General features: G+C 55.3%; 2 protein-coding genes across 5 annotated transcripts; both read left to right on the top strand.

The window, feature by feature from the left end:
• Nucleotides 1–283: 283 nt before the first annotated feature.
• DHRS13 (dehydrogenase/reductase 13) lies at nt 284–2,594 on the top strand. The gene is made up of 5 exons (XM_064729273.1): nt 284–420; nt 498–616; nt 1,135–1,258; nt 1,346–1,657; nt 2,265–2,594. The coding sequence occupies exons 1-5, from the start codon at nt 294–296 to the stop codon at nt 2,567–2,569; spliced, it is 987 nt and encodes a 328-aa protein (XP_064585343.1). The 5' UTR covers nt 284–293; the 3' UTR covers nt 2,570–2,594.
• A 406-nt stretch (nt 2,595–3,000) lies between these two features.
• Nucleotides 3,001–22,376, top strand: FLOT2 (flotillin 2). 4 transcript variants are annotated; one of them, XM_064729174.1, is made up of 12 exons: nt 3,001–3,115; nt 10,531–10,612; nt 12,568–12,636; nt 14,367–14,457; nt 18,321–18,444; nt 18,857–18,975; nt 19,383–19,496; nt 19,589–19,708; nt 20,073–20,287; nt 20,382–20,565; nt 20,719–20,868; nt 21,012–22,376. In XM_064729174.1, exons 1-12 carry the CDS (start codon nt 3,067–3,069, stop codon nt 21,048–21,050), a joined length of 1,356 nt encoding a protein of 451 aa, XP_064585244.1. In that variant the 5' UTR covers nt 3,001–3,066; the 3' UTR covers nt 21,051–22,376. The 4 variants fall into 4 exon arrangements, with proteins under 4 accessions (XP_064585244.1, XP_064585240.1, XP_064585242.1 ...); XM_064729170.1 differs by lacking the exon at nt 12,568–12,636; XM_064729172.1 differs by lacking the exon at nt 14,367–14,457 and having other exon boundaries at nt 12,568–12,658.
• The last annotated feature ends 3,285 nt before the right edge of the window (nt 22,377–25,661 follow it).

Below are 25,661 nucleotides of genomic sequence, written 5' to 3'. Positions count from 1 at the left end.
AGATGACCTCCGACGGTCCCTTCCCACCGGAACATCCCGAGGCTCTGTGATCTCCCACCCTGGGGGCAGCACCGCTCTCCCGAGCTATCGATGGGGGCCCCGCACTCACCCTCTCTCCATCTCTGCTCGCACCACGCCACGATTCCAGCTCTCCCTTCGCCTAGAGCCGCGCAGCCCTTGCCCCATCCGCCCATGGGTCCGTCCCGCCGGGGCGGGGAGGCGGGAGCGGGGCGGGGCGGGAGGAACGGGGCGGGCCCGGGGCTGCCCGGAACGGCGGCGGCGGCTGTGGCGGGATGGGGTGGGCGCTGCTGGCCGTGGGGCTGCTGCTGGCGCTGTACACGCTGCTCCGGCACGGGCTGCGCCCGGCCCCGCGGCCCCGCGCCCGCCCCGAGCTGCGCGGCCGCACCGCCATCGTCACCGGTGAGCGACCGGCGGGGAGCCGGGGCGGGCCCCGCTGCGGCCCCGGCCCGCGCTCAGCCCCGCGCTCCGCTCCGCAGGGGGAAGCAGCGGCATCGGCGCGGCCACGGCGCTGGAGCTCGCCCGCTGCGGGGCCCGCGTTATCCTGGCGACCCGCAGCGCCCGGCGGGGAGAGGCCGCCGCCAGCCGCATCCGCAGGGTGAGCGCCGGCACCCCCGGGAACCCCCGGCACTCCCACCCACGGGACATCCCCGAACCCTGCGGCACTTCCAGGGTACCCCTGGCACCCAACTCCAGGACACCCCCAGTGTACCCCCCGTGGGACATCCATGGATATCACATGAACAGCCCCAGATACCTCTATGGGCACCTTGAGGACACTGCCATGGCATCCCCTCAGCGGATGCCCATAAGAGACCCCCAGAACACACAACAGGACATCTCTAAGCATCACATGATTAACCCCCAAAACACCCCCGTGGGTACATCCCAAAACACCCCAAAAACAGCCCCTCAGACACCCCCACAGGACATCCCAGGCACCCCGAGATACTCCACACTGTACCACGGGGCGGTTGCAGCCTCCATGCTGGGGGTCCCAGCACTGTAGCCCTTGGTCTGGATCCAGTCCCCAGAGCATCCGCCTGCCCCTGGCCGTCTCCAGCTCCCACCCAGGGCAGGGTGCACCCCCTGGCCCAACACCCGCTGTGCCCACAGGAGACTGGGAACAACGAGGTGCTGTTCATGCACCTGGACCTGGCCAGCCTGCGCTCAGTGAGAGCCTTTGCCAGCACCTTCCTGCGCCAGGAGCCCCAGCTGCACCTCCTCATCAACAACGCGGGTGAGTGCCAGGACCCCAAAAAACCCACTGTGCACCCTCAGGATGGGCACCACCACCACAGGCTGCCACTGCCTCCTCGCTCCGCAGGGGTGAGCGCCGGGGGCACCACAGAGGATGGCTTCAGCCTCCCGTTCCAGGTGAACCACCTGGGCCATTTCCTGCTGACCCAGCTGCTGCTGGAGCGGCTGCGGAGCTGCGCTCCCAGCCGGGTGGTGATCGTGGCCTCCAGCGCGCACTGCGCCGGCCGCCTGCGCCCCGAGCGCCTGGGCCGGCCGCCCTCGGGGCTCTTCTCCGCCTTCCAGGACTACTGTGACAGCAAACTGGCCAACGTGCTGCACGCCCGCGAGCTGGCCACGCGCGAGCAAGGCACGCAGGTCACCTGCTACGCCGTGCACCCAGGTAGGAGCCACCCACCCTTGGTGTCTGTGAGCTGCACATCACCTTTGTGTCCCCTGCTGTCCCTCTGTGGGGATGGTGTCCTGCTTTGCAGGCTTTTCACTGGGAATTCCTGCATGGGGAGCATCTCTCCCTTGCATGGTGCGGCCCTTTGCATGTGTCCCTTTTATATGGTGTGTCTCTTTTCATGTGTCCCTGTGCCCAGCGTCTCTTTTCATGGCGTGTCCCTTATCTTGCCATGTCTCTTTGGACCTTGTCCCCTTGTGCTCCTCGATACAGTGTGTTCCCTTTACAGTGTCCCTTTGCACAACACATCTATTTATATACAGTGTGTCCTTTTCCATGTGTCCCTTGGCATGTTCCTTTCTCCTCTTTCCTCTTTATCCTCCTCTTTCCTTTTTTTCCCCCCCTCTCCCTTCATTTTGCACCTGTCCTCACCTGGGGCACACCCACACAGCCCAGCCAGGCATGGCAGTGCCTGGGGATAATCACAGCTGTGCTGCCTGTGGCATCTCCTTTATGTGCCCATCTACACAGGGGACACACAGGGGGACACCCCACATCTCGTGGGTCACACAGGGGACACCCCACCTGTGCCACTCTCCCGCAGGGTTCGTCAACACCTCCCTGTTCCGGCACGCTCCGTTGTGGCTGCAGGCGCTGCTGGTGCCGCTGGCCTGGTTGCTGTTCCTGGAGGCGGCCGAGGGCGCTCAGGCCGTGCTGGACTGCGCCACACGGGACGGCCTCGAGCCCTTCAGCGGCCGCTACTTCACTCACGGCGGGCCCCGGGTGCCATGGCCGGCGGGGCGCGATGACCGCCTGGCACGGGCGCTCTGGGAGGGCAGCGAGCGCCTGGTGGGGCTGGGGACAGCAGAGGGACACGGGGAGGGCCTTCCTGCTCCCACGGCACAATAAAGGTGATGATGGTGGTCATGAGGGAGCCCGGGGGGGTCCTGTGTGGGTGTGGGATGGGGTGAGCGAGGGGCGGCGGCCTTGCACGCCCAGCACGGCCTGTGTGTGCAGCAGAGCTGGGAGGGTGATGGTGAGTGTGCAAGGGGATGTGCACAGTGTGGGTGTGCAGAGGAGCACACCAGGCTCTGTGTGCACACTGCAGGGCACACACCCTGCCTTGCATACCCATGCAGTGTCACACACACACACACACATCCCTTACACACCCACGCACTGTCACACTCAGTCCCTTGCACACTCACGTCCCTCCCTCACACAGCGCGCATGCGCAAGCCCCCCATGTTACCCCCGCGCACGCTGCGCCCAACATGGCGGCGCGCCCGGCCCGGCCCCGCCCCCGGGGTGTGGCACCGACCTCCCCAAGATGGCGGCGCCCGCGGGCCGCGCCCCCGCCGTGAGAGGCGCGGGGGCTTGTGGGGGCGGCCGGCGGCGGGGCCGTCATGGGGAACTGCCACACGGTGGGGCCCAACGAGGCGCTGGTGGTGTCAGGTACGGCCGTGACACGGGGGCTGCGGGGTGACATGGAGGGCACCCTCAGGGAGTTGGGGGTCTTGGCTGTGAGAGGACTGTCAGTGGTTCCTGTCATGGGAGGATCCTGAGGGATTAGGGGGGTCTCTAATGCGGTGTGCCGGGAGGGGGCTTTGGGGGTCGTGGCTGAGGGGGAGCTCTCAGCGATTTGAGGGGTCTCGATCACTGGGGGGGGTGTCTCTGTGATGGAGCCGCATGGGAGAGGGAAATAGGAGGGTGTGAGGGGACTCTCAGGGGTCCCTGTCGGGGGGGACACTGTCATGAAGAGTACCTGTGGGAGTTTGGGGAGGGGTCTCTGTGATGGTTTGTGCAGGGAGGGGGGAATTGAGGGGTCCTGGCTGTGAGGGGACTCTCAGGGGTCCCTGTCAGGGAGACACTGTCATGGAGAGAACCTGTGGGAGTTTGGGGGGGTGTCTGTGATGGGGTGTGCAAGGAGGGGGGAATTGAGGGGTCCTGGGACTCCGAGGGATTCCAGGAGGGATCCCTGTCATGGGGGAGCTCTGAGTGGTTTGGGAATAGACGGGGGGAGGTGGAAGATGCTGTAATGGAGCTGAGGCTCCGGGGTGGGGTCCCAGCAGCACAGAGCGGTGGGCGAGGTGCAGCCACAGCAGGAGCTGCTGATTCCAGGTGATGTCAGGCACTGGCACCGGCAGAGCTCAAACGGGCTGTGGCTGGCATTGCCAGGAAACTGTTCTGTTCCTGGGGCAGGGCGCTGCAGGCTTGTCCCTGCAGTGCCCATCTTCATCCATCACATCCTGCTGCAGCTTCCTCACCAGAACATCACCTGGGCTCTCAGTGGATGCAGGTGATGCCCACTGGACGTGTGGAATGTCACAGCATCTGACTGAGGTGACTGAGGTTGGGGTTAAAAAAAACAGCAGTGAAATCCCCCATGTCTGATTCAACCTGTTGCTGCTTCAACCCATATCTGCTGCTGAAGCTCCAGGCTGCACTTTGGCATGGACCAGGCTTTCTGCAGACAGGATTATTATTAATTCATGACTGTAGGTGGATTAATTATTGTTAGGTGATGCGAGGGCTGGGAGCTTCCCTCTGTGGCAGACTGAGGCCAGCTGCAAGGTAATGAGCACCGGTAGAAAACGCATGTGAACATCAAGGATGTGCCTCCAGTCACAGCTCTGCCACGCTTGCAACTGTGTTATTGTGGTTTTGGAGCCAAAGCCTCCAGCAGGCTGTGGCTGATCTGTTATCAGTTCATCTCTCTTGGATGACAGACCTGTTACGGGAATTCATGAGCAGATGCCAGGAGCAGGCTGCAGTTCTGGAAACAGCTATGCCCACTCTGCTGGTGGCTTGTAAGGAGTTACAAACCCCACCCAGAGCAGCAGAATTCCTTGCAGTTCTCCTGGTCTGCAGTTCCCAGTGGGATCCAAAGCTGATGCTGGGAACCCTGTCAAAACTGGCCCTGCTTGGTGAAATGCCACATTCAGGGCAAGCTGTGCTCCAGGTGTGCTGGGATGCTCTTCAGTCTCAAAGCTTGGGTTTGCTTCTGTTCAGCTCTGGAGTTTACAGCTTCCAGGATGAGCCAGCAGGAATTTGTGGCATCTGCCTGCAGTTCCAGGCGTGCTGCTTTTCCACAGCCAGGAGCAGCCAGCCCAGGACACTCCTTGAAGTGCAGCTGCGTTTTGGGAAGGGAGCAGAGATCACCCCGAGTTCTGCCAGCTGGGATGGGGTTTGGAGCTGCCACCAGGCTGGTTCTCCTCAGCTGCTGCCCAGTGTAGTCTGCAGATACTTGCTGAATCCTGAGGGCTCTGCAGGGCCCTGCAGCTCCTCTGTGCTGTGAGCATTAGTGAGATGTTGTAGCTACAAACCATTGAAATTCCAGGAACTTGAGCCATGTTCCTTCTGGGAAAAGCAGGGAGGACCTCTTGGGACAGCATTAATTTGTGTGATACTAAGCTGGATTTAGGGAGACAGGGGAAGGGAAGGAGAAACTAATAATAATTACCAATAAGCCAAAATAATATTAAATAAAATTTAGTTAAATTAATTTAAAGAAACCAAATATTATTAGAGGCAGGCTTTTGGCATGCAGTCTTGCATTGTCATGTGGTAGTTATTTGAAAGACTTCACTTGGTGGGAAGGTTTTCTTTATTTTCTTTACTCAGCTTGTGCCCCTTGGCCTTTAGTCCTGGGCCTCCCCTGGCATGTGGGTTTTTCTGAGGAGGGTTGTTCTTTCTTTTCACTTTCTTGTGAGACACTCGAGTTCCTCCAGTGCTCCAGGAGCAGCCAGCTGTGCCTTGGGAACGTGGAGCTTTATATCCTTATTTGGGAAGCTGCTTCCCAGGCACAGCTCAGCACTCTGCTGGCACTGCTGTCCTTCCCCTGCTGAGCAGCACCGAGCTCCTTCTAAGAACCTGCACTGCTGATCCATCCATCCCTGAGCTGTGGAGCCCAGGATTTGTGAGGAAGAGCCTTGAGTCTCCCCAAATTGTGGGTCTGACTTTTCTTGGTGCAAGGTCTGAGGAGGCTTTGCAGGAGCCTGGCACATCACTGAGCACAACTGGAGCTGGTGGAGTTTTCAGGGAGGTGCACAAAGTACCTGTTCATCCCCATATCTGAATGTTCCCACCAGCCAAACAGGCTGTGAAATGCTGGGTTTGGGTTAAAATCTGGTTAAATGCAGCTTTTGTGGCTAAGGGTCCATCTGCTGATTTTAAATACAGCCCTATGTTTCCACAGTGTCACAGTAAGGAAATCTGTATTTGTAGTGGCCACATTCATCTAACAGTTACCAAACAGTGTTGCCTAAATCTCTGCAGTTGAACCATTTTTCCTTCTGGCTGCAGTAGAGGAGCTCTGAGGGGAACACCTGGAAATATGTGACAGGGAAAGTGGGCACAGCCCTCCCTGTTCCTGTGTCAGAACAAACTGCTACTTCAGCAAAAATTTAGGGAGTGAAAGGAGGAAAAAAATTCAGGGAGTGCAACCCAGCCAAGCCAACTTTATCTCCTAGGAGACTCCCAAGACAAGTGTGTTGCTTGTAACACCTACAAGAAGTCAAGTAGAGTTATTTGCCATGTTCAGCTAATCTGATTCCTCCTCAGGTGAGCAGAAATCAGCTTGAAAAATATGCTCCAGCCCAGTTTCTCAAATTTTAGTTTGGTGCAACACCCTTTGGGGCTCCTTGATGTCTGTCAAAGAAGAGCTAGCAGTTAATTAAAGTTTTGTGTAGACATTTTCTGCTGCATGCCAGCAGTGAGGGGTGTGTAACCCTTCCAGGGCTGCTCTGAGCACTTCCATCCTGTTACTGCATCCCCCTTATCCCTTCAAGAACTGCTCATGTGCTATTTTCATGTTACTTTTCTAAGTTGAAAGCCTGAAATAAGGATTTCTTGAGGTTCTTGAAGCCCTTCCTGCAAGAGACCTACAGTGCACAGTGCAAGAAGGAACTGGTTTCTCAGATATTACGAAATAGATATGAAACTGCCTGGAAGACCATTGCCAGGAAACTTGACAGTAGGTCACTGTTCAGCTGAAAGAATTTATCAAGTAAGTTCCTTGTTTTGGCCTGGATAATGGAATCAAGAATGTGCTTATTGAAATTGCAGGCTGAGCTGGGAATGGGTTCCAGAGCTTTGAAGAGCTGGATCAGGATCAAAACAAACTCTGGAGATTGACCCAATGGGCTGAACAAAACCCAGTGCAGTTCTGGGAGGAGAAATGTAAAAGTTACATTTAGGTGAGAAGAGTTTATTGCATGAAAATGGAACGAGAAGGTCCAGGAACATAAATGGAACAAGAATGTCCTGTGGAAAGATGTGGTGGGCAGCAAGAGCCACCTGAACCCTCACACTGATGGTGTAACTCCAGTTCTTCAGCCTCAAAAGGAATAGGAGCTTGTGGGAAGGAGCAGGCAGCTTCTGCTGGCTCTCAGGAGGTTTTGCCCTGTGTTCATACAGTTCATTCAGTTCAAACTGTTTCCCAGGGCTGTGCTTGGGGTGTTCCACCTCTTGCACCAGGCAAGCTGTGCAGGAAACTTGCAGTGGCACTGGTGGTTTAACTGAGTGCTCCTGCAGATTTAGGTTTGTCATTTTGGCAAGCCAAAACTCTTTCCCCACAGTTGGTTTCTCACTGCTTGTGATGCTCGGGGGTGCTGAGAGTGCAGCGTTGCAGGTGGTCTCAAGTCGTGAGTGCTCAGAAGGGCCCTTGCCCCACTCATCTGGGATCTTTTCTTCTCAGGAGCTGCTTCTTCACCTTTTTGAGCATGGTGGGGCTCAAGGTTTCCCTTGTCATGTGCTTGTTAAATCTCCAGGACTTGTAAACCACTCTTTGGAAAGCCTGTTAGGTGGAGGTGGACAATAGCCTCAGACCTTTCCTTTTGGTTTGCAAAAGGAATTTTGGGGTAGTTTCTCAGTGATTTTGTTGTGTGGCTTCATTGTTGTTTGTCTTATCTGAGTTGCTGTTTATGAGATGAGTTATTGAATGTGTTTTTAAACTCACTCTATAGCCTTGTTACTCTTTAAGTCATTTTCGTATAAATCACATCCAGAACGAGATAGCCAGTGAAATCTGCTTTCATCTGCTGCAGTGACCATCAGAGGCTTTTATGGATTCAACTCAGAACCCTGCATCTTTTAAAATTAATTTTTGTTAACCTTGTACCATTTCTGCATGTGAACAAATCCTAATTTATATGCACAGAGAGGCCGAAGAGCCATACACTGACTTTAGTCTGGGCCCTGCTCTAGAATGTGATTTTCTTTATGCATGCTTTTGCCTTCCTCTATCTCTGCATTATCTTTTGTCAGTACCTGTTTTCAATTACCAACTTTTCCCTGCTCTGTCTGCACTCAGCATTCTGTTTACCATGACCTGATTTTGGAAAGCTCCCCACTTCCTGCCAGAGAGGTAACTCAGTGCCCGGGTTACCTGGGAGAGCAAACAACACTGAGCTTGTTCAGATCATCCCAGCTTTGATGTTTTGAGCCCTGTGTCCCCAAAACTGTTGAGGCTCATGTTCTTCCTTGCTCACTTCCTGCATCTGCTGAGAGCTCCTTTTATCTACCAACCCCCCAGCGATTAATCTTATTTCATAACAACAAAAAAAAAACCCCAAACAAACAGACAACGTGCTTTCTCCTGGCTCTGGGAATTCTTGCTTGAACATGGGAGCCCTTCATTGGGAAGAGGCCAAGCTGGCTGGCAGCTCCCTGGCTATGAATCCTCCGTTTGTGGCCCTGCACACTGCCCCGGAAGAGGCACCGTGGATGTTTGTGGAAGCCACTGTGAGACCCAGTCTGCTGAAACAGTGGGCGTATTATAGCTGGGAAAGGCAATTGCTCTGCCAAATCTCATTGTGCAAGAGGGTTTATTCTCTAGCCTTGCAAAGGTTTTTGCTTTGTTGGTTCCTTTTTCACTTGCTGCCTGAGAATTGAGAAAGAGGCGGCAGGACTGCCGTGGAAAATGAGCCCTCGGCTCCTCAGCCTTGCCAGGACGGAGCTCTGCTGCGCTCAGACGTCCAGCATGCGTGAAAGCAGCTGGCTGGCATCCCACTCCTCCTTCATGTGTTACTTTTCCCTGGTTTTTTTAGGCTTTGAACAGTTTTTGACATATAATCTAGCTCAGCAGACCATGCTCTGCAGCTGTGTTGTGGAGCACCAGGAAGCAAATGTGGAGCTCATTTCGTGTGTGATACTAAATAAGGTATTTCCTTGCATTTCCTACAGAAGAAGAGGAACATCTGTGTGGAGAGGCACTTTCCTGTAACAATGGGTTTAGGGTGCAGAGCTTTCTCAGGATATTATTAAGAAAAAATTAACAGAGGTTCTGTAAAGACCACATAGACCCTGGGAAATAAAATACCTTTCCATGTGGTGCTGCTTTTCCTGAGTGCCAGGAACACCTCCCTTCCTGTTCTTGGAAAACAAGGGCTTGGCTGAAAGGCTGAGCTAACTGGGCTGACGCCCTCCAAGAAATGTTAAAGGCATTGTGGTTACTGCAGGATGTTGTATCATCAGCTTCTGTAACGCTTGCCTGGCTGAAATCCCCTTCCAGCTACAGGAAAAAGCCATCCAAAGGCTGGCTCAGAGGTGACAGGAGAATATTCCTCTAGGCTGTGCAGCACGGGAGATCTGAAAAAGTGTGTGAAGCCTTTTCCCCTTTGCATTTAATTCTTACTGAAATGCAAGAATTGTAGATGGGGCAGATCTGCTGGTTTGTCAAACACTGCATGGAAGCCAGTGAGGCAGGCAGTGTGTGGCCAGTGTCTGGAAGCAGACAGTGTTTGGAAGTAGGGAAAAGATGGCTAAATGACAGAGAACTGGAGCAGGAAAGGAGGAGAACAAGGAGGACAGAGTCCCCTCCTGCAGTCAGAGGGCCCTGCAGGCACGCTGGCCTGGGTATGTGCTGCTTCTGCCCTTCATTTTGACCTATGCAAACAATGCTGGTCATTCCTCTTGAAAGGGCTGCTGGCTTCATCCTTGTCCCTTTCCCCTCCCACAGCCCAGAGCTCCCAGAGCCACTCTGTTTTCTGCATTCCTGCTCTTCCTCTGTGCTGGCTCTGTCTTGCCTGCAGAGCTCTATCCCGCAGGGCTGGAGCTGGCTGTTGCTGTGTTTGCACAGCACTCGCCTTGCTGAGGCCCTCGGGCACTGCTGTAGTAAGAGTGATTATGGAGAGCAGCTGAGAGAGGGAATTCTGGCTCCATCTGCCTGAGAGTCAGCAGCTCCCAGCCCTGGTCTGAGCCAGGGAACTGCAGAGTTCCTCCCTTCCCAGGCATCAGTCTCATCACTGGCAGGGTGCTCTCTTGAAAGGCAGCAGGTGTCTTGTTCTTTAAATCAAAGATATGAAAATCCAGACAGCATCTTCTGGCTTCAGCAGCATCAAATCTTAAATGTGTCAGAAGGGTTCTGGAGGCTGCCTGAACCTTGGGCACATCCAGCTCTGAGATGGACCATCCAAGCATCAGACAGTGTGCTATTTGCACAAGCCAGAATTAGGAGGTGTTTTTTGGGAGCTCAAAGGTTCTTCTCTCTTCCCATGCTGATTTGAGAGCTTCTGTGGGAATTTAAGGATGGTGTGAGGGAAAGGAGGTGGATTTCTTATGTGGCTTTCCAAAGCAATTAACATCACAGTTGAAGATACTGATAGTGATTCTGGTAGCTGAAAGGGCTGAAAAAATAAAGCCCTGGTTTGGCATACATTCCCTTTCTGTGTGTTACTGTTTGTCATAGTGAATTATACAAATAATACTTTCCAACTTTATAAGACAATTCCAAAAAAGGTTGCCTTGGGAAAGCTGCCATGTGAAGCCCATGGAGAGGAGGAAGAGGAGGAACTCCTCTGCCTGTGAGTTACTCCCTGTCCAAGAGCACATGCATGTGTGTACTCCTGCTGTCTCTGTGCTCTCTGCAGGTGGCTGCTGTGGCTCTGATGAGAAGCAATATGTGTATGGAGGCTGGGCCTGGGCTTGGTGGTGCATTACTGACACCCAAAGGTAAGGAGACCCCTGTTATTTGTGGGCTTTTGGAGTGGGAATTTGGCAAAATCATCCCAGTGGGGCTGTCAGCAGTAATTTTAGGAGCACTGTATCAGGCACTGTGTATGAAACCAGGGATGAGCATCAGGAGTTCTTTGCTGGCTGTTGGCATGGGGACAGCTGGGTGCCACAGTGCAAAAGACACACACAAAAAAAGAAATCACATGCTTTCAGCTGGAGTGCTTTTCAAACAGCCTCTGTGTCCACAAGAGGAGCCAAGCTCTGCCCAGTATGGCTCAACCCCTCACCCAGTAACAAACCAGTTTGTGGCCTGCAGTGCACCAGTGCCCCCCTCTGCTCCTCAAGTTTCTCTTTGTAAAGATCTGCTGACTGCTGTCACCTTGGGAGCAGACTGTTCCCATTTAAAACCACGGGATTTCCCTTCTCTCCCTTTCCTCAGTCGTGGAGTTTGCTTGCTGCTGCTTACAGTCTGGTCTCTGAGCTGACATGCTGTGGTAGTGCTGCTGTCCTGCTAATGCAGCTCTTTGTGTCTAGGATGTGTAGGAATGCTCCCTCCCAAATCATCCCTCATGTTCACTGATACAGATTTCCTCCATCTGTGTAAAAAAATATCAGGGAAAAGGATAAAGACGTGACTTTTGAGTTTTACACTGAGTGATGGCCAGAGGTTGTAGTTAACCCTTACAGCCTTTTCCAGCCTCTTTTCCCTGTACCTCACCAGCAGAGTGAGCATGTGGCTGCCCTCACTCTGCACATGATGGGAGGTGGGAGAGGAAGGAAAAGCCCAGCTTGTGGGCTCAGTGTTTAAGGGCTGCATTGGAGCCAGACAAGCTTCATTCCCAAATTTTTATGAGACAGCTTGTTGGGAGAACTGTTAATTGAACAAATGGTTCTTGCTTCTCCTCTTCTTCTGAGGAGCAGTGCAGGACCTTGACCTGCCCAGTGCAGAAGGTCAGACACATTTGGGAGGCTGATTTATTGAGTTAAGGATAGGCTGAATCCAGGGCCAAGAACTGGAGTGCCAGGAACAAGCTGTTATATGATAGAGGTCTGGGCATTATTTAGCAAATGGGGCTCTTGACAGGAATTCCAGCATCCAAACAAACCTTCTGCTTTAAAGTCCATACCAGTTCATGCTGTGGGATGTGGGGCTTAACTCTCCTTTCTTGCATGCCATAAGCTGTGCCCCAGATGGAGCCCTCTGCATTAACATGAAGAGTGAGACAGATTTCCTTCTCTGAAATTAGGACATTTTTTCTGGAACTGCCAGTGCTGCAAGCAAGAGAGACAGGAGCAATTGTGTTGCTGTCAGCGGCATCCCGCCAGGTAGCATTAACCTGGGAACAAAAGGAGCAGTTAGAACTGGCAGGGTGCTGGGCACTTATCCTGCTGCAACCTTGAGCACTGGGGAAAAACAAGGGGAAAAATGCTGTCCCTGTTTTGGGGTCAGAAATAAAAGCAGTGAGAGAGACAGTGTGGTCTAATATGCCTTTGGGGAAGCCAAATGGTGCTAATTCAGCTTCCCAGGACAGCACTTGGAAGCAGCTTCTCTCCTCAATGCCTTAGCCAGGGGTGGGTAGCCAGGTCCCTGGTGTTTTCATTTATCTGTCCTCTCTTAAATACTGACATAGAAGCTTCTAAATTATTACCAAAAGGAATTTTTCTGTTTGCAAGGATTACTTCAACAGAGAACTCCAGGTGACACCAGGATGGCACAGTTTTGTGTGCAGGGTGGGGATGAGCCCCCAGCCTGTTTATCCTCATTAAAAGGAGCTGCTGGATGCTGTAAACTCCCACCCATGACCAGGGAAGCTGATTATGGAGCCCTGGGAGCAAACTGACCAGGGAAAAGCTGAAACCTGAAAGTCTCGTCTGTCCTTTGCAAGGAGTGTCTTACTCTGTGGTAACTGCTCTGTGTATTTGCTGTCCTGCCCTTACTCCTCCCTGCTCAGAGTGTCTTTGGAGGTTTTGACCATCCTCTGTCGCTGCGAGAATGTTGAGACGTCGGAGGGGGTCCCCCTGTACGTAACAGGGGTTGCACAGGTAATAATCCTCCAGCTTCCTAACACCCTGTCTAACTGTTTATTTAGTTTTGAGCAGCAGCAGCAGCAGCAGGATAACATAAAAAATAATGGTTTTTCTAATGGGACAGCTGAAATCTCCATACTCTCCTCTCCTTCTCCTTCTCCAGCACTTGCTCTGTGGCACTCCACAGTTCATAGGTAATGCAGACAGGTACATTCCGGTCAAATTCCAAATTCAGCATTGCTGTACCTAACATTTGCTCCTGCTGTAACACTTTCCTTGCCAGCACTGTCTCCAATGGGGGCTTGGGGCAGAGCAGAAGGGCATCTGGAGGCACACTTTTGTGTGGAGGCACAGGCAGGCCAGGTTGGATTCTGTACAGGATTTGGGACAGGTGGGAAGGCAGATTTTGTGCCATTTCAAAATTGCAACTGTGCCTGGCTCTGCAGTGTTGGCTATGGATTCCCACTCAGCCCTTCTTCCTCCACATGGAGACACTGCCCATTTTGGATGTTGTCACCTTTGAAAATACAGCACAGAGACCTCAGATGAGTTGTAGCACACAGGACTGGCATTGTGAGCCAGTAATGACTAAATACCCCTATGCACAGAACTAAGAAGCAGCACAGTTTGGAAATTAAATTCCAAGTCTAGATTAGGCCTTCAGAAGGCTGAAATCCTGCAGTATCTGATTAAAGCTGTGAACACATGGCAAAAAATGCCTGTGCATGTCCTGGCCAGTGGGATGTGTTTGATCAGCTCCCAGTTTGCGTGCCAGTTTAATTAGGACAGTGGCCAAGGCAGGCAGAACTTGCAGGATAGGTTTCAGCACTTCCAGCCAATCCTGGAGCAACTCAGCATGCACACAGCAGCCCAGGGCAGCCCCTTCATGGTTCAGATGTTTGACCTGATGTTCACTGACACAAACTCTGCCCCGTGGCTCCCTGTCCTGACTCCCAACATCTTTCTGGCTCGTTATGGCTGATACAGGAGCCAGGCTTGGCCTCCTGGAACCTGCCACAGCCAAAGATGTCCCTTGTTTTACCAAATTGTGACCTGTCAGCAGATTGCTGGGACTGACCAAAGTACCTCGAGCCCACCTGGGGTGGCTGAGGCAGCTCTGGAGCTGCAGGATCTGTTCCTGGGTGCCTGATGTTCTACAGGTGCAGCCATAAAGAGCTGGGACTCATTTCCATCTTTGGGTCACGGGACACTGGGAAAATAGAGGGAGAGGTGAACCAGGTCAGGGGGTAGGTGTGTGGTAAGGCTCACCCAGGGCTTCTGCAGCATCAGTGTCAGGTTCTGCCAAGCACCAGCACTCATGAGAGGTGGGTGGGAGCATCCCAGTTCTGTGCTGTGCTTTCAAACCAGTGACACCACCCTGTGCTGCCGTGGCACAATGAGCCTCTGACAGAGGCTTTGGGCTCCCAGTGCTGCAGCTTCTGGCTCCTCACAAACCAGCAGGAGGGAAAGGGCCACAGGATAATTTCCTGTCTGGATTCCAGCCTTTGCTGATAAATTACCTTTAAGCACTATCTGAAAATCTGTTTCTTGGCCACAATGCCCTGTCTGTCTCCAGTCACAGACGTGCTCCCTTGGCTGCATTCTGTGCCTGCCTTGCATTACCTGTGATGAGTGCAGCAGGTAGCCCGGGGCAGGAGATGCAAAGGGAAGAGCTGAGTGTGTGTAACCTGGAAACGTGCAAACATTTTACGTTTTTTGGCAGGATTTCCCTAGAGATAATGACGTTACAGCCCAGGTGTGAGGACGTAGAGACGGCGGAGGGGGTAGCTATAACTGTCACAGGTGTGGCACAGGTACAGTAACTCCAAAACATCATTTCAGGAATGCATGTCTCTAACTTACCTCTGGTTTTCCCTCTGAAGAGGTTGCTGTTGTCCAGGGAGAGAAGCCAGCTGCTCTGGAATAAACCTTTGTACCAAATCACATTGTCCTTGTTGGTACAAACACGCTCCAGCATGTTCCATGTGGTGAAGGGGGTTGTGACTTCTCCTTCTCTTCCCAGAATCATTTTTTTCTGGTGTCTCATTTGTCCACGTGGCAAATGAGGTGTGTGGGGGTGACTTGATGTGTTTGTGGAATGCTGATGTGCTGTGGTGCCCTTGGAGCTGTGTGTGGCCCCACAGGACTGACCCATAACCTCCTGAGATGGTATTGAGCATTATATTCCTTTGGATTGTTATTGTTAGCACATGGGCCTTGTAATTCTTCATGGTGAGTTAAAGCTTGAAAAAAAGAATTTACTCCCTCCAGGCACTAAAACTGGCGTGTAAAATTTTTGGCTGGAATTGAATTTTTATTCTCTACAGCTTTTTTCAAATGTAAGAACCTGCTTTTGCTGCTTGTGGCAGCACACCAAAACCCTGCACTTCTTGGAGCCTGAGGTCTGCTGTCCTGGTACAGTCTGTCCTTGGGGCCAGCTCCTGCCCTGGGGAGGATGCTGGGAGGGAAATGTTAGTTTTTGAGGGAATTTGGCTCCTCCAATAGGCAGCTGGATGCTGTGATTGAAAATTACTCCTGGCAGCTCATTCTGCAATTGGGTGGACAACCAAGAGTGGCTCTCAGTGCACACAGGGCTGTGGTCACTGTGTTGTCACAGGACAAGTGGCTGCCACATTCTCAGTGGAAAGCTCTGGAGCCAAGGGGAGCTGTTGAGTGAAAAATCCCTCATGGATCCAGCACCCTTGGTTTCTATTTTTCAGTACTTTATATCCATCTTTCACTTAGTTTCCAGTCCTTGATATCCATTTAGCTGCTAAGGTGTCATATAACCCCAGTGGTCTTTGCATGGTTGGCAAAAATGTGTGTACCCATGTTTCCCTTCACACTTTTTTCCTAAATCTGTAGACTTTTCCTTCTGTATTTGGTGTTTCTTTGAAGCCAGCATTCCCTTTTGTCCTAGTTTTGGGAAATCCTTCCTGCAAAATGGTCTGGTAGCAGAGGGCTGGATCACCAGGTGCCTTGATTTAAAAATGCAGACCCCAGTTCATCTCATTCATGTTGTTCTCTCTTCTCACTGTTCATTTTTTTCCACTGACAGTTAATTTTAAAGCTGTGATCCAAGGAATTGCCACACAGAAAGCAGCCTCAAGGCTGTTGGGGATGTGCATGGCAGAGATTACCTTAATTCTGCAGAAGCACTTTTTGAGGCAAATGAAACATTTTTCTGTTAAGGGTTTGAGCAAAAAAAAAAAGGGGATAAAAACCCAAACAAACTATTCCAAGAGAAACAGCTTTTAAAGTGTTTGCTGCAATGATAGAAGTGCTTAATGTGCATAAGGATGAGGAGGGATGTAATGAGGAGGGATATAATGAGTGCTCACCATAGCCTCCTTCCTGTGTTGGCTGGGTGCTGGGATGTGCTGGGATGCTGCTCCCTTAGGCCATGCTGGGTTCTGTATCCTTGTGCAGCATTTTCCTGAGCCTCCAGCTAATTGGATTCTCTGTGCCCACCCCTCACTGCGAGTGCAGCTGGCTGGAGCAGGGTGTGGAGGCGTGGATCCTGCACAGGGCATTGCTGGATGGAGGCTCTCTGATCCCCTGCCAGCCCAGGGCTGTCCCTCTGATGGCAGTGACATTTGAGTGTCACAGTGCCCTGCCTGAAACCCTGCAAAACACGCTGAGCACAAATTGCTCAACTCTGCTTTCTTTTGTGCAGCCTTTGCTTTGGAGGCTGGGATCTGTATTCCATGCAGAGCCAGGCTCCCCTGGGCTGGCCAGAGCTCAGCAGTGGAGGCTGGCTGGCTTTATCCAGAGGCTGAATCATTCCTTGCTCCCAAGTACCACAGGGATTCTCCTGATGAGCATCCTGCCCTGTGCTCTGTCCTCCCCACAGCTCCCAGGGTGGGGATTGTTTGGAGAGGTGGAATTGCTGGCAGATGCTCGCCATAAATGTCGCTGCTGAGTCTAATTGCTTCTGATACTTGCAGAAATCTCCTGTTTGCTGTGAGAGGAGCCTCACACTCCTGGGTGCAGCTCCAGAGCAGCTCTCCCAACTCCCCCTTGTGTGGGAAGAGCACACTGCTGGCCTGGGGTGTAGGGACAAGAAAAACCACAGCAGAATTGGCCCCAAAATGATCCCAAGAGGCTTTGGGGACAATGCAGAAGAGGATTGCCATGCTTGCCTGAGGTTGTTTGACATTTTGACTGGGAGAGCCAGTCTGGGAAGCAGCAGTAGGAAATAGGCTCAGCCTGGGTTGGTGTTTCTAAACATTACAAGGGGCAGGGTTGTGGCAGGTGAGTTTTGGCCAGCTCCCTCTCTCTGGCATGGCCCACCTCCTGTCCCCTTAGAAGATGGCAGTCAGTCCCAGCTGTCCTGCTCTCTGGCACTGCCTGGGCAGGTGCTGCTCTTTGCCTCTGGAGGGATGATTCTGTGTGTGGGGGCTGGCAGACAAGACTCTCAAGATAGAGCTGTGTTGACCTTTTGCAGCTGAAGGTGCTAGAAGGTATCAGGATGAGGTCTGTAGCCTGTGAATCCCTCCATAGTGTGCACTGGGACCCTCAGAGGGCCCCTGTACAGCATCTGTGCTTTGGAAAGCTCAGAACCAGGTCCAGCCAAGGTCCTTGGGGCAGGGCTCAGGGTGCCACCAGCTCCTGTGGGGCAGGAGGCACTGCCCAGCCCAGCTGTGTCCATGAGAGGGTGCTGTAGGATGCAGAAAGCTGTGTGGCTGCTCTGGACCTGCTCCCTCTCTGCTGCTGCCAGCACAGAATGTCCCTGTGCCCAGCCTTTGCCTGAGCCCTCAGACTGGACATGGCCACCAGGAGCTGTTGTCCTGGTGGGTTGCACTCCTCATAGCTGGGTGCTGTAGGCACAGATCCCCACTGCCTAACACACCCCACAGGGATTTGTAATTCACTGTGCCTTTAAAAAACAGCCCTGTGACCAGCTGGGCCATCCTGGGACCGTGGCTTGGCTGGAATGGGGGCACTTTTAGGCCTGGCTCTGGTGAAAACATTGCTGAGGTGGCTGTGTCCCAGCTCTGGGGACTGTCACCACACTGACCACGTGGAGTAGAACAGCCAAGTCCTGATCATGGCACATTGGGATCATTGCAAAGGATGTCTGGGAGCTCCCAGCTACAGCAGGACAAAGCAGTGGCCTTATTGTCCCATCCCTCCTTCCAGGGAACCCTGAATGGAACCCCTGTTCCCAAGCTGCTCCTTGGGCATGTCACACTCTTTCCATTCTCTGTCTTTTTGGGGTCAGAAAAATTAATTCTAGTGAAAGAGGAGGACGAGGAAGGTAACAAAATGGGGTTTGGCCAGGGGTGGTTAATACCCTGCTTTCTTCTGACTGGTGTTGGTGCAGTGGCTGAACTGCTGTTTCAGGGGTTTTTGTAGGGTTTCTGTGAGCTGGGTCTGGTAGGGCCAGGCTCTGTCCCCACTGCTGAGCAGCTCCACACTGATCTGCTGTTGGGTTTGGGCAGCAGCACAGAGAGCAGGGGCTGGTCCAGTGGCCTGGCTTAGCTTGGGGACAGCCCAACTTTGGGACAGCTCAGCGTGGGGACAGCTCCAAGCCTGGTCCCTTGGAGCATCAGTAGCATGGGGGCCTGGCAGCCTGGTGGTGGTACTGCTGCTTCTGCTGCTGCTGCTGCTGCTGGGTGCCTGCACCTCCTGGACAGGCACCTTCAGCCCCTCTGCTTCTGTCTCCTGTCTCTAGGTGAAGATAATGACCGAGAAGGAGCTCCTGGCTGTGGCCTGTGAGCAGTTCTTGGGGAAGAACGTGCAGGATGTGAAGAACGTGGTCCTGCAGACGCTGGAGGGACACCTGCGCTCCATCCTGGGTATGGAGGGCTCATCCCCTGGAGACACCTCGAGTGGCTTTGTCCCCTCTCAGCTGGCTGGTCCCAGCAGTATCGCTGCCACCATGCAGCCACATGGGACTGTCCTGTGCTGCCTGCAGAGGTGGCATCTCCCCTCCAGCAGCTCCCTCTGCCTGCCTGGGCCTGGTGATAAATGAGTTTTCGGTGCCTGCAGTGAGAGATGTCTGAGTCCCCAAGGGCCACAGGTAGCACATGTGGGTGGTGGTTGCACTTGTGAGACTGAGATGTTGCTGCCCCTGCTGTGGCAGAGGATTACGCCCTTGAGCCCAGGCCTGACAAGATTAGGGACAACAAGGATGTTGCTGAGCTTAGACCCACGTTTTTGTGTGTTACCTGTTCCAAATAAAGTGCTTCACCTTCCTCCCCTCTGCAGGTACCCTGACAGTGGAGCAGATCTACCAGGACAGGGACCAGTTTGCCAAGCTGGTGCGGGAGGTGGCAGCTCCCGACGTGGGTCGCATGGGCATCGAGATCCTGAGTTTCACCATCAAGGTACACCCAGATGTTGGGCAGTTCTCTAGGCAGAGCTGTAGGAGCAGCAGGAGAGCCTGGCCCTGACCCCCCTGCTGCAGCTGGAAGGCTCAGGCTGACAGCCTGTCCCAGCCCTCCGGGGGTTTCCATGACAGCCGCCACAGCATGTCCTGTATCCAGGCAGCTGGGCCAAGAGCACGGGGTAGCTGCCTCTGTAAACAGGCTCGTGGAGAGAGCTGGCTGATAACCCAGCCTCCTGGGAGTGAGGGAAGATGTCAGGATGGCCTCCTTCTCCCTGCCCTCCCTGTTTGTTTGGAGCAGCTGTCGACGCATTCTAACCCTGGCCTGACCGCACTGAGCTTCAATGGGAAAGGGAGCAAGATGGAGTCACTCATTTGAAGTGGTTATGACTTATCTCCCCTCCCCAGGATGTCTATGATAAAGTGGATTACCTGAGCTCCCTGGGGAAGACTCAGATTGCAGCTGTCCAAAGGGATGCAGACATTGGAGTGGCAGAAGCCGAGCGGGATGCTGGCATTCGGGTGAGTCTGGGGACGTGCTGGGCTTCCCTGGAGCAGCCTTTTCTGCTCCAACTGCATGCCCTGAAGCTCTGCTCTCTGTTCCCTCTCCACAGGAGGCAGAGTGCAAGAAGGAAATGCTGAATATCAAGTTCATGGCAGATACCAAAATAGCAGATTCCAAACGGGCTTTTGAGTTGCAGAAAGCTGCCTTCACTGAGGAGGTCAACATGAAGGTGAGAGTATCCCACAGCCCACTGCTGTTCCCTGGAGGGTCTGTGATGGTTTTGGTGGCTCTGGGACTTGTCAGCTTTCTCCTCCTGCATCTGTTAGTAGAGCTGGAGATGGAAAACCCAGGTCTGTGTGTCACTGTGAGCTTGCAGCAGATTCTTCTCCTCTTTGCAGCAATTTGGTGGGACTTGAAGAGGAAAGGATGGGGAGGGTTGAACCTGGAGCTGAGTGGCAAGAGCAGCGCTGAGGATTGGGATGTCACCACTGGGCAAAAGTTCAATAGCAGGAGTCATGTCTGGTTTTGGGTCCTTATGTCTGTGTACCCGAGTTCATGGCCCTGAGCCCTGTTCTCCTCTCCCCCATGTGCAGACTGCAGAGGCCCAGCTGGCCTACGAGCTCCAGAGCGCCCGGGAACAGCAGAAGATCCGTCAGGAGGAGATCGAGATCGAGGTGGTGGAGCGCAAGAAGCAGATTGAGGTGGAGGAGAAGGAGGTGCTGAGGATGGAGAAGGAGCTGACGGCCACCGTGAAGCAGCCGGCCGAGGCCGAGGCCTATCGCATCCAGCAGATCGCCGAGGGCGAGAAGTGAGTGAGGAGGGACACGGTGCTGCCCTGAGCCCCAGCTCCTGGGCTCTCTGCAGGCACCCAGGCTGCTGCAGGGCTGCCTTTCCCTTGCCAGGGTGAAGCAAATCCTGCTGGCTCAGGCGGAGGCAGAGAAGATCCGCAAGATCGGAGAGGCCGAGGCTTTTGTGATCGAGGCCGTCGGGATGGCCGAGGCTGAGGGGCTGAAGCTGAAAGCAGAAGCGCTCCAGAAGTATGGAGAAGCTGCCCAGCTGGCTCTAGTGCTGGATGCACTGCCTGAGGTGAGGAGGGGGCAGCTTTCCCCTGCTCCAGGTGGGCTGGGGGGGCTCCCAGACTGGGCTAGGTCTCCCGGGGGCACAGCGAGGCCTTGTAGGGACCTTTCCCAGTGAGCTGCTGAGCAGTTCCCTCACTCTGTGCTCTCCCTGCTTCCCCAGATCGCTGCCAAAGTGTCTGCTCCCCTCTCCAAAGTGGATGAGATCGTTATTCTCAGTGGAGAGAAGGGCAGCACCATGTCTGATGTGAACCGTCTCCTGGCTGAGATCCCCAACTCCGTGCGTGCCATCACTGGTGTGGATCTCACAAAGGTGAGCTGGGCACAGGGACTTGCCTGGAAGCTTTCAGCTTCCCAGGGAGCCTCTCCTTCCCCTGCCCTGACCACCACAGAGTGCAGGCAGTGCCCTGCCTTCCCTCCTGCAGCCCTAACAGCTTCTCTCTTCCCCTCCTGCAGCTTCCTCTGTTCCAGAAAGCCACCGAGGCCAAGGAATGAGGTTGGCCAACCCAAAGCTAGTGAAGATCACTCCCTGTTATGCACTCAGACATCAACTGCCTTCTACACATGGGAATTCCTTTTATATCAAAGACAATCCGAGTTTTGTTTGTAACTGGTGCCTTATTTTGTAGGGCCAGAAAGATGCATGTCCTGTCTGCTGCTCTTTTTATTCCAAAGCTGAGAGAGGATTTATTTTCTAATTAACTTTGTGTTGTCTCAGGCCAATCCCATCCCCAGTTATGACTGGCAGCTTGTCTGGTGTTGCAGTCCCTGTGCCTTGCTGTTCTCTGCCCTGGGGTGAGCACCTGGGACTTGGGGAGCAGAGGGTTGGGATGGGGAGGTTTAGGAAGAGAACCAGGACCCCCCTCCCCTGGGCTCCCTGCCCTGTCTCAGTGACCCTCCTGGGCCCTGTCCCAGCCCTGCCTCTGCCCTCAGCTGTCCCTGTCTCACCCCCAGGGTCCCCACAGTGCCAGCAGCCCTGCCCAGGCTGGCTGGGTGGCACTCAACCCCCTCACAAAAGGTGACAATCTAGCAGTGGGTGCTGCGCTCTCCCATGCTTGGGGAGTTTTCCTCACAGGATCTGAAGCAGGGAGAGCTCCAGGGGACAGAGGGAGCCCAGCTCAGCCCTGGTGAGATCTCACCACCACGAATACTGAAAAGCAGCGCTGTGCCAAAGCCACCCATCCCCTGAGAGGGCAGTGAAGCCACTGTGCCTGCTGTCCCCAGGTGCTGTGGCACCTCCCAACCCCACAAATGCTCAAGCAGAGTGGTGCTCAGAGGTGGGTGGGGGACCAGCAGGATGCTGAGGTGGGGACAGGCTCCTCCAGCACAGCCTGTGCATCTGCCCCTGCCTCCCTCCCTCCCCTGACTCTTAGGCCAGTGGCTTTGTTGCCTTGTGACAATGTGAAGGAGATTGTCCCCGTGTGTGCCCCCAGAGCCCTGTGCTGGCCTGTGCCCTCCCCAGCCTGTCCCAGTGCCTGGTTCAGCGTGGCTGGCACAGCTCAGTGTGTGCAGTCAGCCTGGCACTGCTGGTGCTGCACCCCCAGCTCGGTGCCCCCACCCCGTGCCACAGGGCGGCTGCAGGGCCCTCCTGGTGCTGTCCTTTGCCAGGAGTGACCCTCGGTGGCTGCAGGTCCCTCCCTGGGGTGTCCTTTGCCAGGAGTGGCCCTCGGCGGGTGCTGCAGGGCCCCCCGTGCCCTCCGTGCCGTTATCAGCCCCCGGGTGGGCAGGCGTGCCGGGCCGGGCCGGGCTCTATCTGCATGTGCCGCCACCCCGCTGCCGTGAGATAACAAAGAAACCCTTGAATAAACCCTTGTCACCTCCTGCTGGGCTCTGTCTGTCTGTCTGTCCCGCCCCGGGTCCCCTGCGTGGCTTGGGCTGCTTGGTGCTCCCGCGGGGATGGGGGACAGGGAGTGTGGGAGGTGAGGTTCCAGCTCGGGCTGCTGCTCCAAGGCTCCTGGGAGCTGGTGGCTTCCCCGTGGTCACCGTCCCAGCCCTTGTCGTGCTCCCTCAGGGATGAGTGTGGAGCCAGGAGTGAGCCCCATGCATGGCCCGTGTGACCCTGGGGATGACCATGGCAGGGGCACCCCAAAGAGTGGCACCCCAGGTCTGGAGAAGGGCTGACAGGTGCTGAAGGTGTCACAGCAGCCAGGCTGGTGGCAGCAGCCCATGTCCCCCTGTCCCAGCCCCACACACCCTTCCCTACCCTGCCCAGGGTGGCTTTGGGGGCTCCTGTCCTGCTCAGGGTCGCTCTACAAGCAGGACCAGTGACAGCCAGCATCAGGGGCTTTGCTGCACTGCCCTCCCTGGGGAAAATGGGTCATTTGTGCTCTCCAGACCCTCCATGTCCCCCCCAAGCCCAGGGCAGGACAACAGGCCCTGTCCTGTGTGTCCTGCAGGGTGGCCCTGCAGATAGACAGGGTGGGGACAGCTCTGCAGCTCCCAGTGCCTCCTTATCTGGAGCCAGCCACGCTGTCCTGTCATGGCTGCTGGGAGGGCTGTGGCACTCGGGGGGCTCTGTGGCATCTGGGGGTCCCACACCAGCTGTGGGGACACTCAGGTCCCCTCTGCCACCGTGGGGTACAAGGCCACAGGGCAGGGCTGCCCTCGGGTGCTGAGCAGGCAGCAGGGCTGGCAGGCACTGCCAGCATGGGGACAATGCCATGGGGACAGTGCCATGGGGACCATCCCTGGGACTCACCTGGGGCTGGCAGGGCTTGGGGACTCAGGGACACTGCCTGTGTCACTGCTCTGCACGCTGGGGTGCCTGTGCCACAGTTTGGGGACACTGCGGGCTCCAGGACACCTCTGGGTCAAAAGGAACCAAACCAGGAGGTCCCCACAGCCTCACTGCCTGGGACAGGCTCAGAGCAGGGCTGGACCCTGTGCCCCCTCCTGCCAGGGGCTGCCCAGGCCGTGCTGCCCCTGTTCCTGTCACCCAGAGGTGACAGAGGGTCCAGGGACACATTGTGTGGCAGGGCAGGGTCCCTGATAGCCCGAGGCTGCTGCTTATCGGGACCCGGAGCACAGGCAGGGGATTGTCATTATCACCTCCCCCCAGGCGAGTTCCAGGAATGCCAGCCTGGCCTGGCACAAACAGCCCAGAACAATGGCACAGCCCCGGCTGAGGATGTGGCCCTGTGGGGACAGACAGGGCTGGGGGACACAAATGACCAGGGTCATGCACAGGCAGGTGACACTCATGGTCAGGGGTGGAGCCGTCTGGGGACACGGTGGTCAGGGGACAAGTGTGACCAGGGTCATGTGCAATGAGGGGACACGGCCCTCTTGGGGACACACGTGGTCAGGAGGGGCCCTTGGGGGGACACAGCTGGGGTTACATCCCTCCAGGGGACACAGATGGCCAGGGGAGGTGTCTCCCTGACTGGGGGAGACATCCCTCCAAGGGTCACGTCCCCCTGGGAGGGGGAATGCGCTTCCAGGGTGTCCCTAAGGGCAGGAGGGCAAATCCTCTTTTTGGGGACACACTGCTAGGGGTCATGTCCCTCAGGGGAGCAAATATGGCCGAGGACACAGCACTACAGAGGTCACCCACCCCAGGGGACTCCTGCACCCATGTGTACCCTGTACCTCACCTCAGGGTGCCTGTGTAGGGTGACCCCCACTCCCAGATGTCCCTGTGTCCCCCAGATGTCCTTCCTGGTCCCCATCCCCACAGGCTGCCACCCCACCCTGTCCAACACCACTGTCCAGCAGCTGGGAACCAGTTTGCAGTGGGGAGCTCCCAGTTCAATGTCCCCAGAACTATGGGAAGGGATAATGCTGGTGACCACAGGAGGATGGGGCATTTGTGGGGCCACCCTGAAGTGGAAGCACAGGGAGTGCCCCCTTGCAAACCCCAAATCCCCTCATGGACAATGCCAGGCTGGGTGTGGGGAGCTGCTCAGGGCGGTGCCCCCCCGGGCATGAAGGGGTTAAGGGCCCCGTCCAGCTGTGCAGTGCAGATGTGAGATATGCAGATGAGGCAGAGCAGGTTTTATAAGGCGGGTGCAGACCCAGCACCCCACAAAGCCCCAGTGCCACCCCACAGGTAGGTGCCACCACCTGGGAGCCCCTGTCCTGCTCAGGGAGGGTGGGATTGGGGGGACCAAGGTGGGGATTTGGGAAGCCCTGTCCTGCTCAGGGAGGGTGGGATTGGGAAGGAAAATGTGGGGTTTGGGAACCCCTGTCCTGCTGTGAGATGGGGATCTGGGATAAAAGGAGGGATTAGGGGGGTGCCCTAGGAAATTGGGAGCCCTCAATCCCACTCTGGGGCAGCAGAACTGGGGGACAAAGGTGGGGTAGGGGGGTCTTGGGGTGAGGGGACAATTGGGAACCTCTGCTCCTCTCCAGGGTGGTGGGAATGGGGTGACAAGGAGGGACTGGGGGGACACCTGGGTAGGGAAACACTGAGAACCTCTGTGCTGCTCTGGGGTGGTGGAACTGGGAGGGACGAGGAGCAGGTGGGGAGGTGCTGGGGCAGGACCGGGGTGACAGAAATGGGTGAGGGTGACACCGGGGTGACAATGAACTCCCTGACCACGCTGTCTGTCCCTGCAGGCTCTGCTCTGCTCCCAGCGCTGTCCCGGGCAGGATATCATCGTATACTGTAAGTTGGCTATGAGACACTACAGTATAGATGATGTACTCCCCGGGCTGCACCGACCGCCTCCCGCCACCGCCACCACCGCCGGGACACGCCCGGGACACCGGAGATGAGCCACACGGGCTGGGGGGACATCCCGGGTGGGACAGGATCCGGACTCAGCCGGGCACCCACGGCCGGCGGGGAAACCGTTACCATTACTGAGTTTAGTAATGGTAACGGTTCTGCTGACGGCCGGCAACGCGGCACGGCATGGCACGGGATGGGAATGGCACGGGATGGCATGGGATGGCACGGAATGGGATGGGAATGGCATGGGAATGGCACGGGATGGCATGGGATGGCACGGAATGGGATGGTAAGGACATAGTAATGGAGCCCTGGGTACGGCTGCAGGACAATAAAGATTTGAGTTACAGAACTGTGGCTCCACTCTCCTTCCTCACCACATCCCCTGCGGGCTCCGGGCCTGGTGGAACTGGGCACTGGGGCCACTGGGAGCA

The sequence above is a fragment of the Zonotrichia leucophrys genome, chromosome 19 (genome assembly GCF_028769735.1).
Source record: "Zonotrichia leucophrys gambelii isolate GWCS_2022_RI chromosome 19, RI_Zleu_2.0, whole genome shotgun sequence".
Lineage (NCBI taxonomy): Eukaryota > Metazoa > Chordata > Aves > Passeriformes > Passerellidae > Zonotrichia > Zonotrichia leucophrys.
Note: the sequence above shows the minus strand (reverse complement) of the source record. Positions and strands in the feature narration are given on the sequence as shown.

Excerpts from the sequence above, each read along its gene's own strand:
- DHRS13 (XM_064729273.1), top strand. The coding sequence starts at position 294 with ATGGGGTGGGCGCTGCTGGCCGTGGGGCTGCTGCTGGCGCTGTACACG. Across the intron at positions 421-497 it reads CCGCACCGCCATCGTCACCG|GGGGAAGCAGCGGCATCGGC; the intron begins GTGAGCGACCGG and ends TCCGCTCCGCAG. Across the intron at positions 617-1,134 it reads CCGCCAGCCGCATCCGCAGG|GAGACTGGGAACAACGAGGT; the intron begins GTGAGCGCCGGC and ends CTGTGCCCACAG.
- FLOT2 (XM_064729174.1), top strand. The coding sequence starts at position 3,067 with ATGGGGAACTGCCACACGGTGGGGCCCAACGAGGCGCTGGTGGTGTCA. Across the intron at positions 10,613-12,567 it reads TGCATTACTGACACCCAAAG|AGTGTCTTTGGAGGTTTTGA; the intron begins GTAAGGAGACCC and ends CTCCCTGCTCAG. Across the intron at positions 19,709-20,072 it reads CTGAGGAGGTCAACATGAAG|ACTGCAGAGGCCCAGCTGGC; the intron begins GTGAGAGTATCC and ends CCCCATGTGCAG.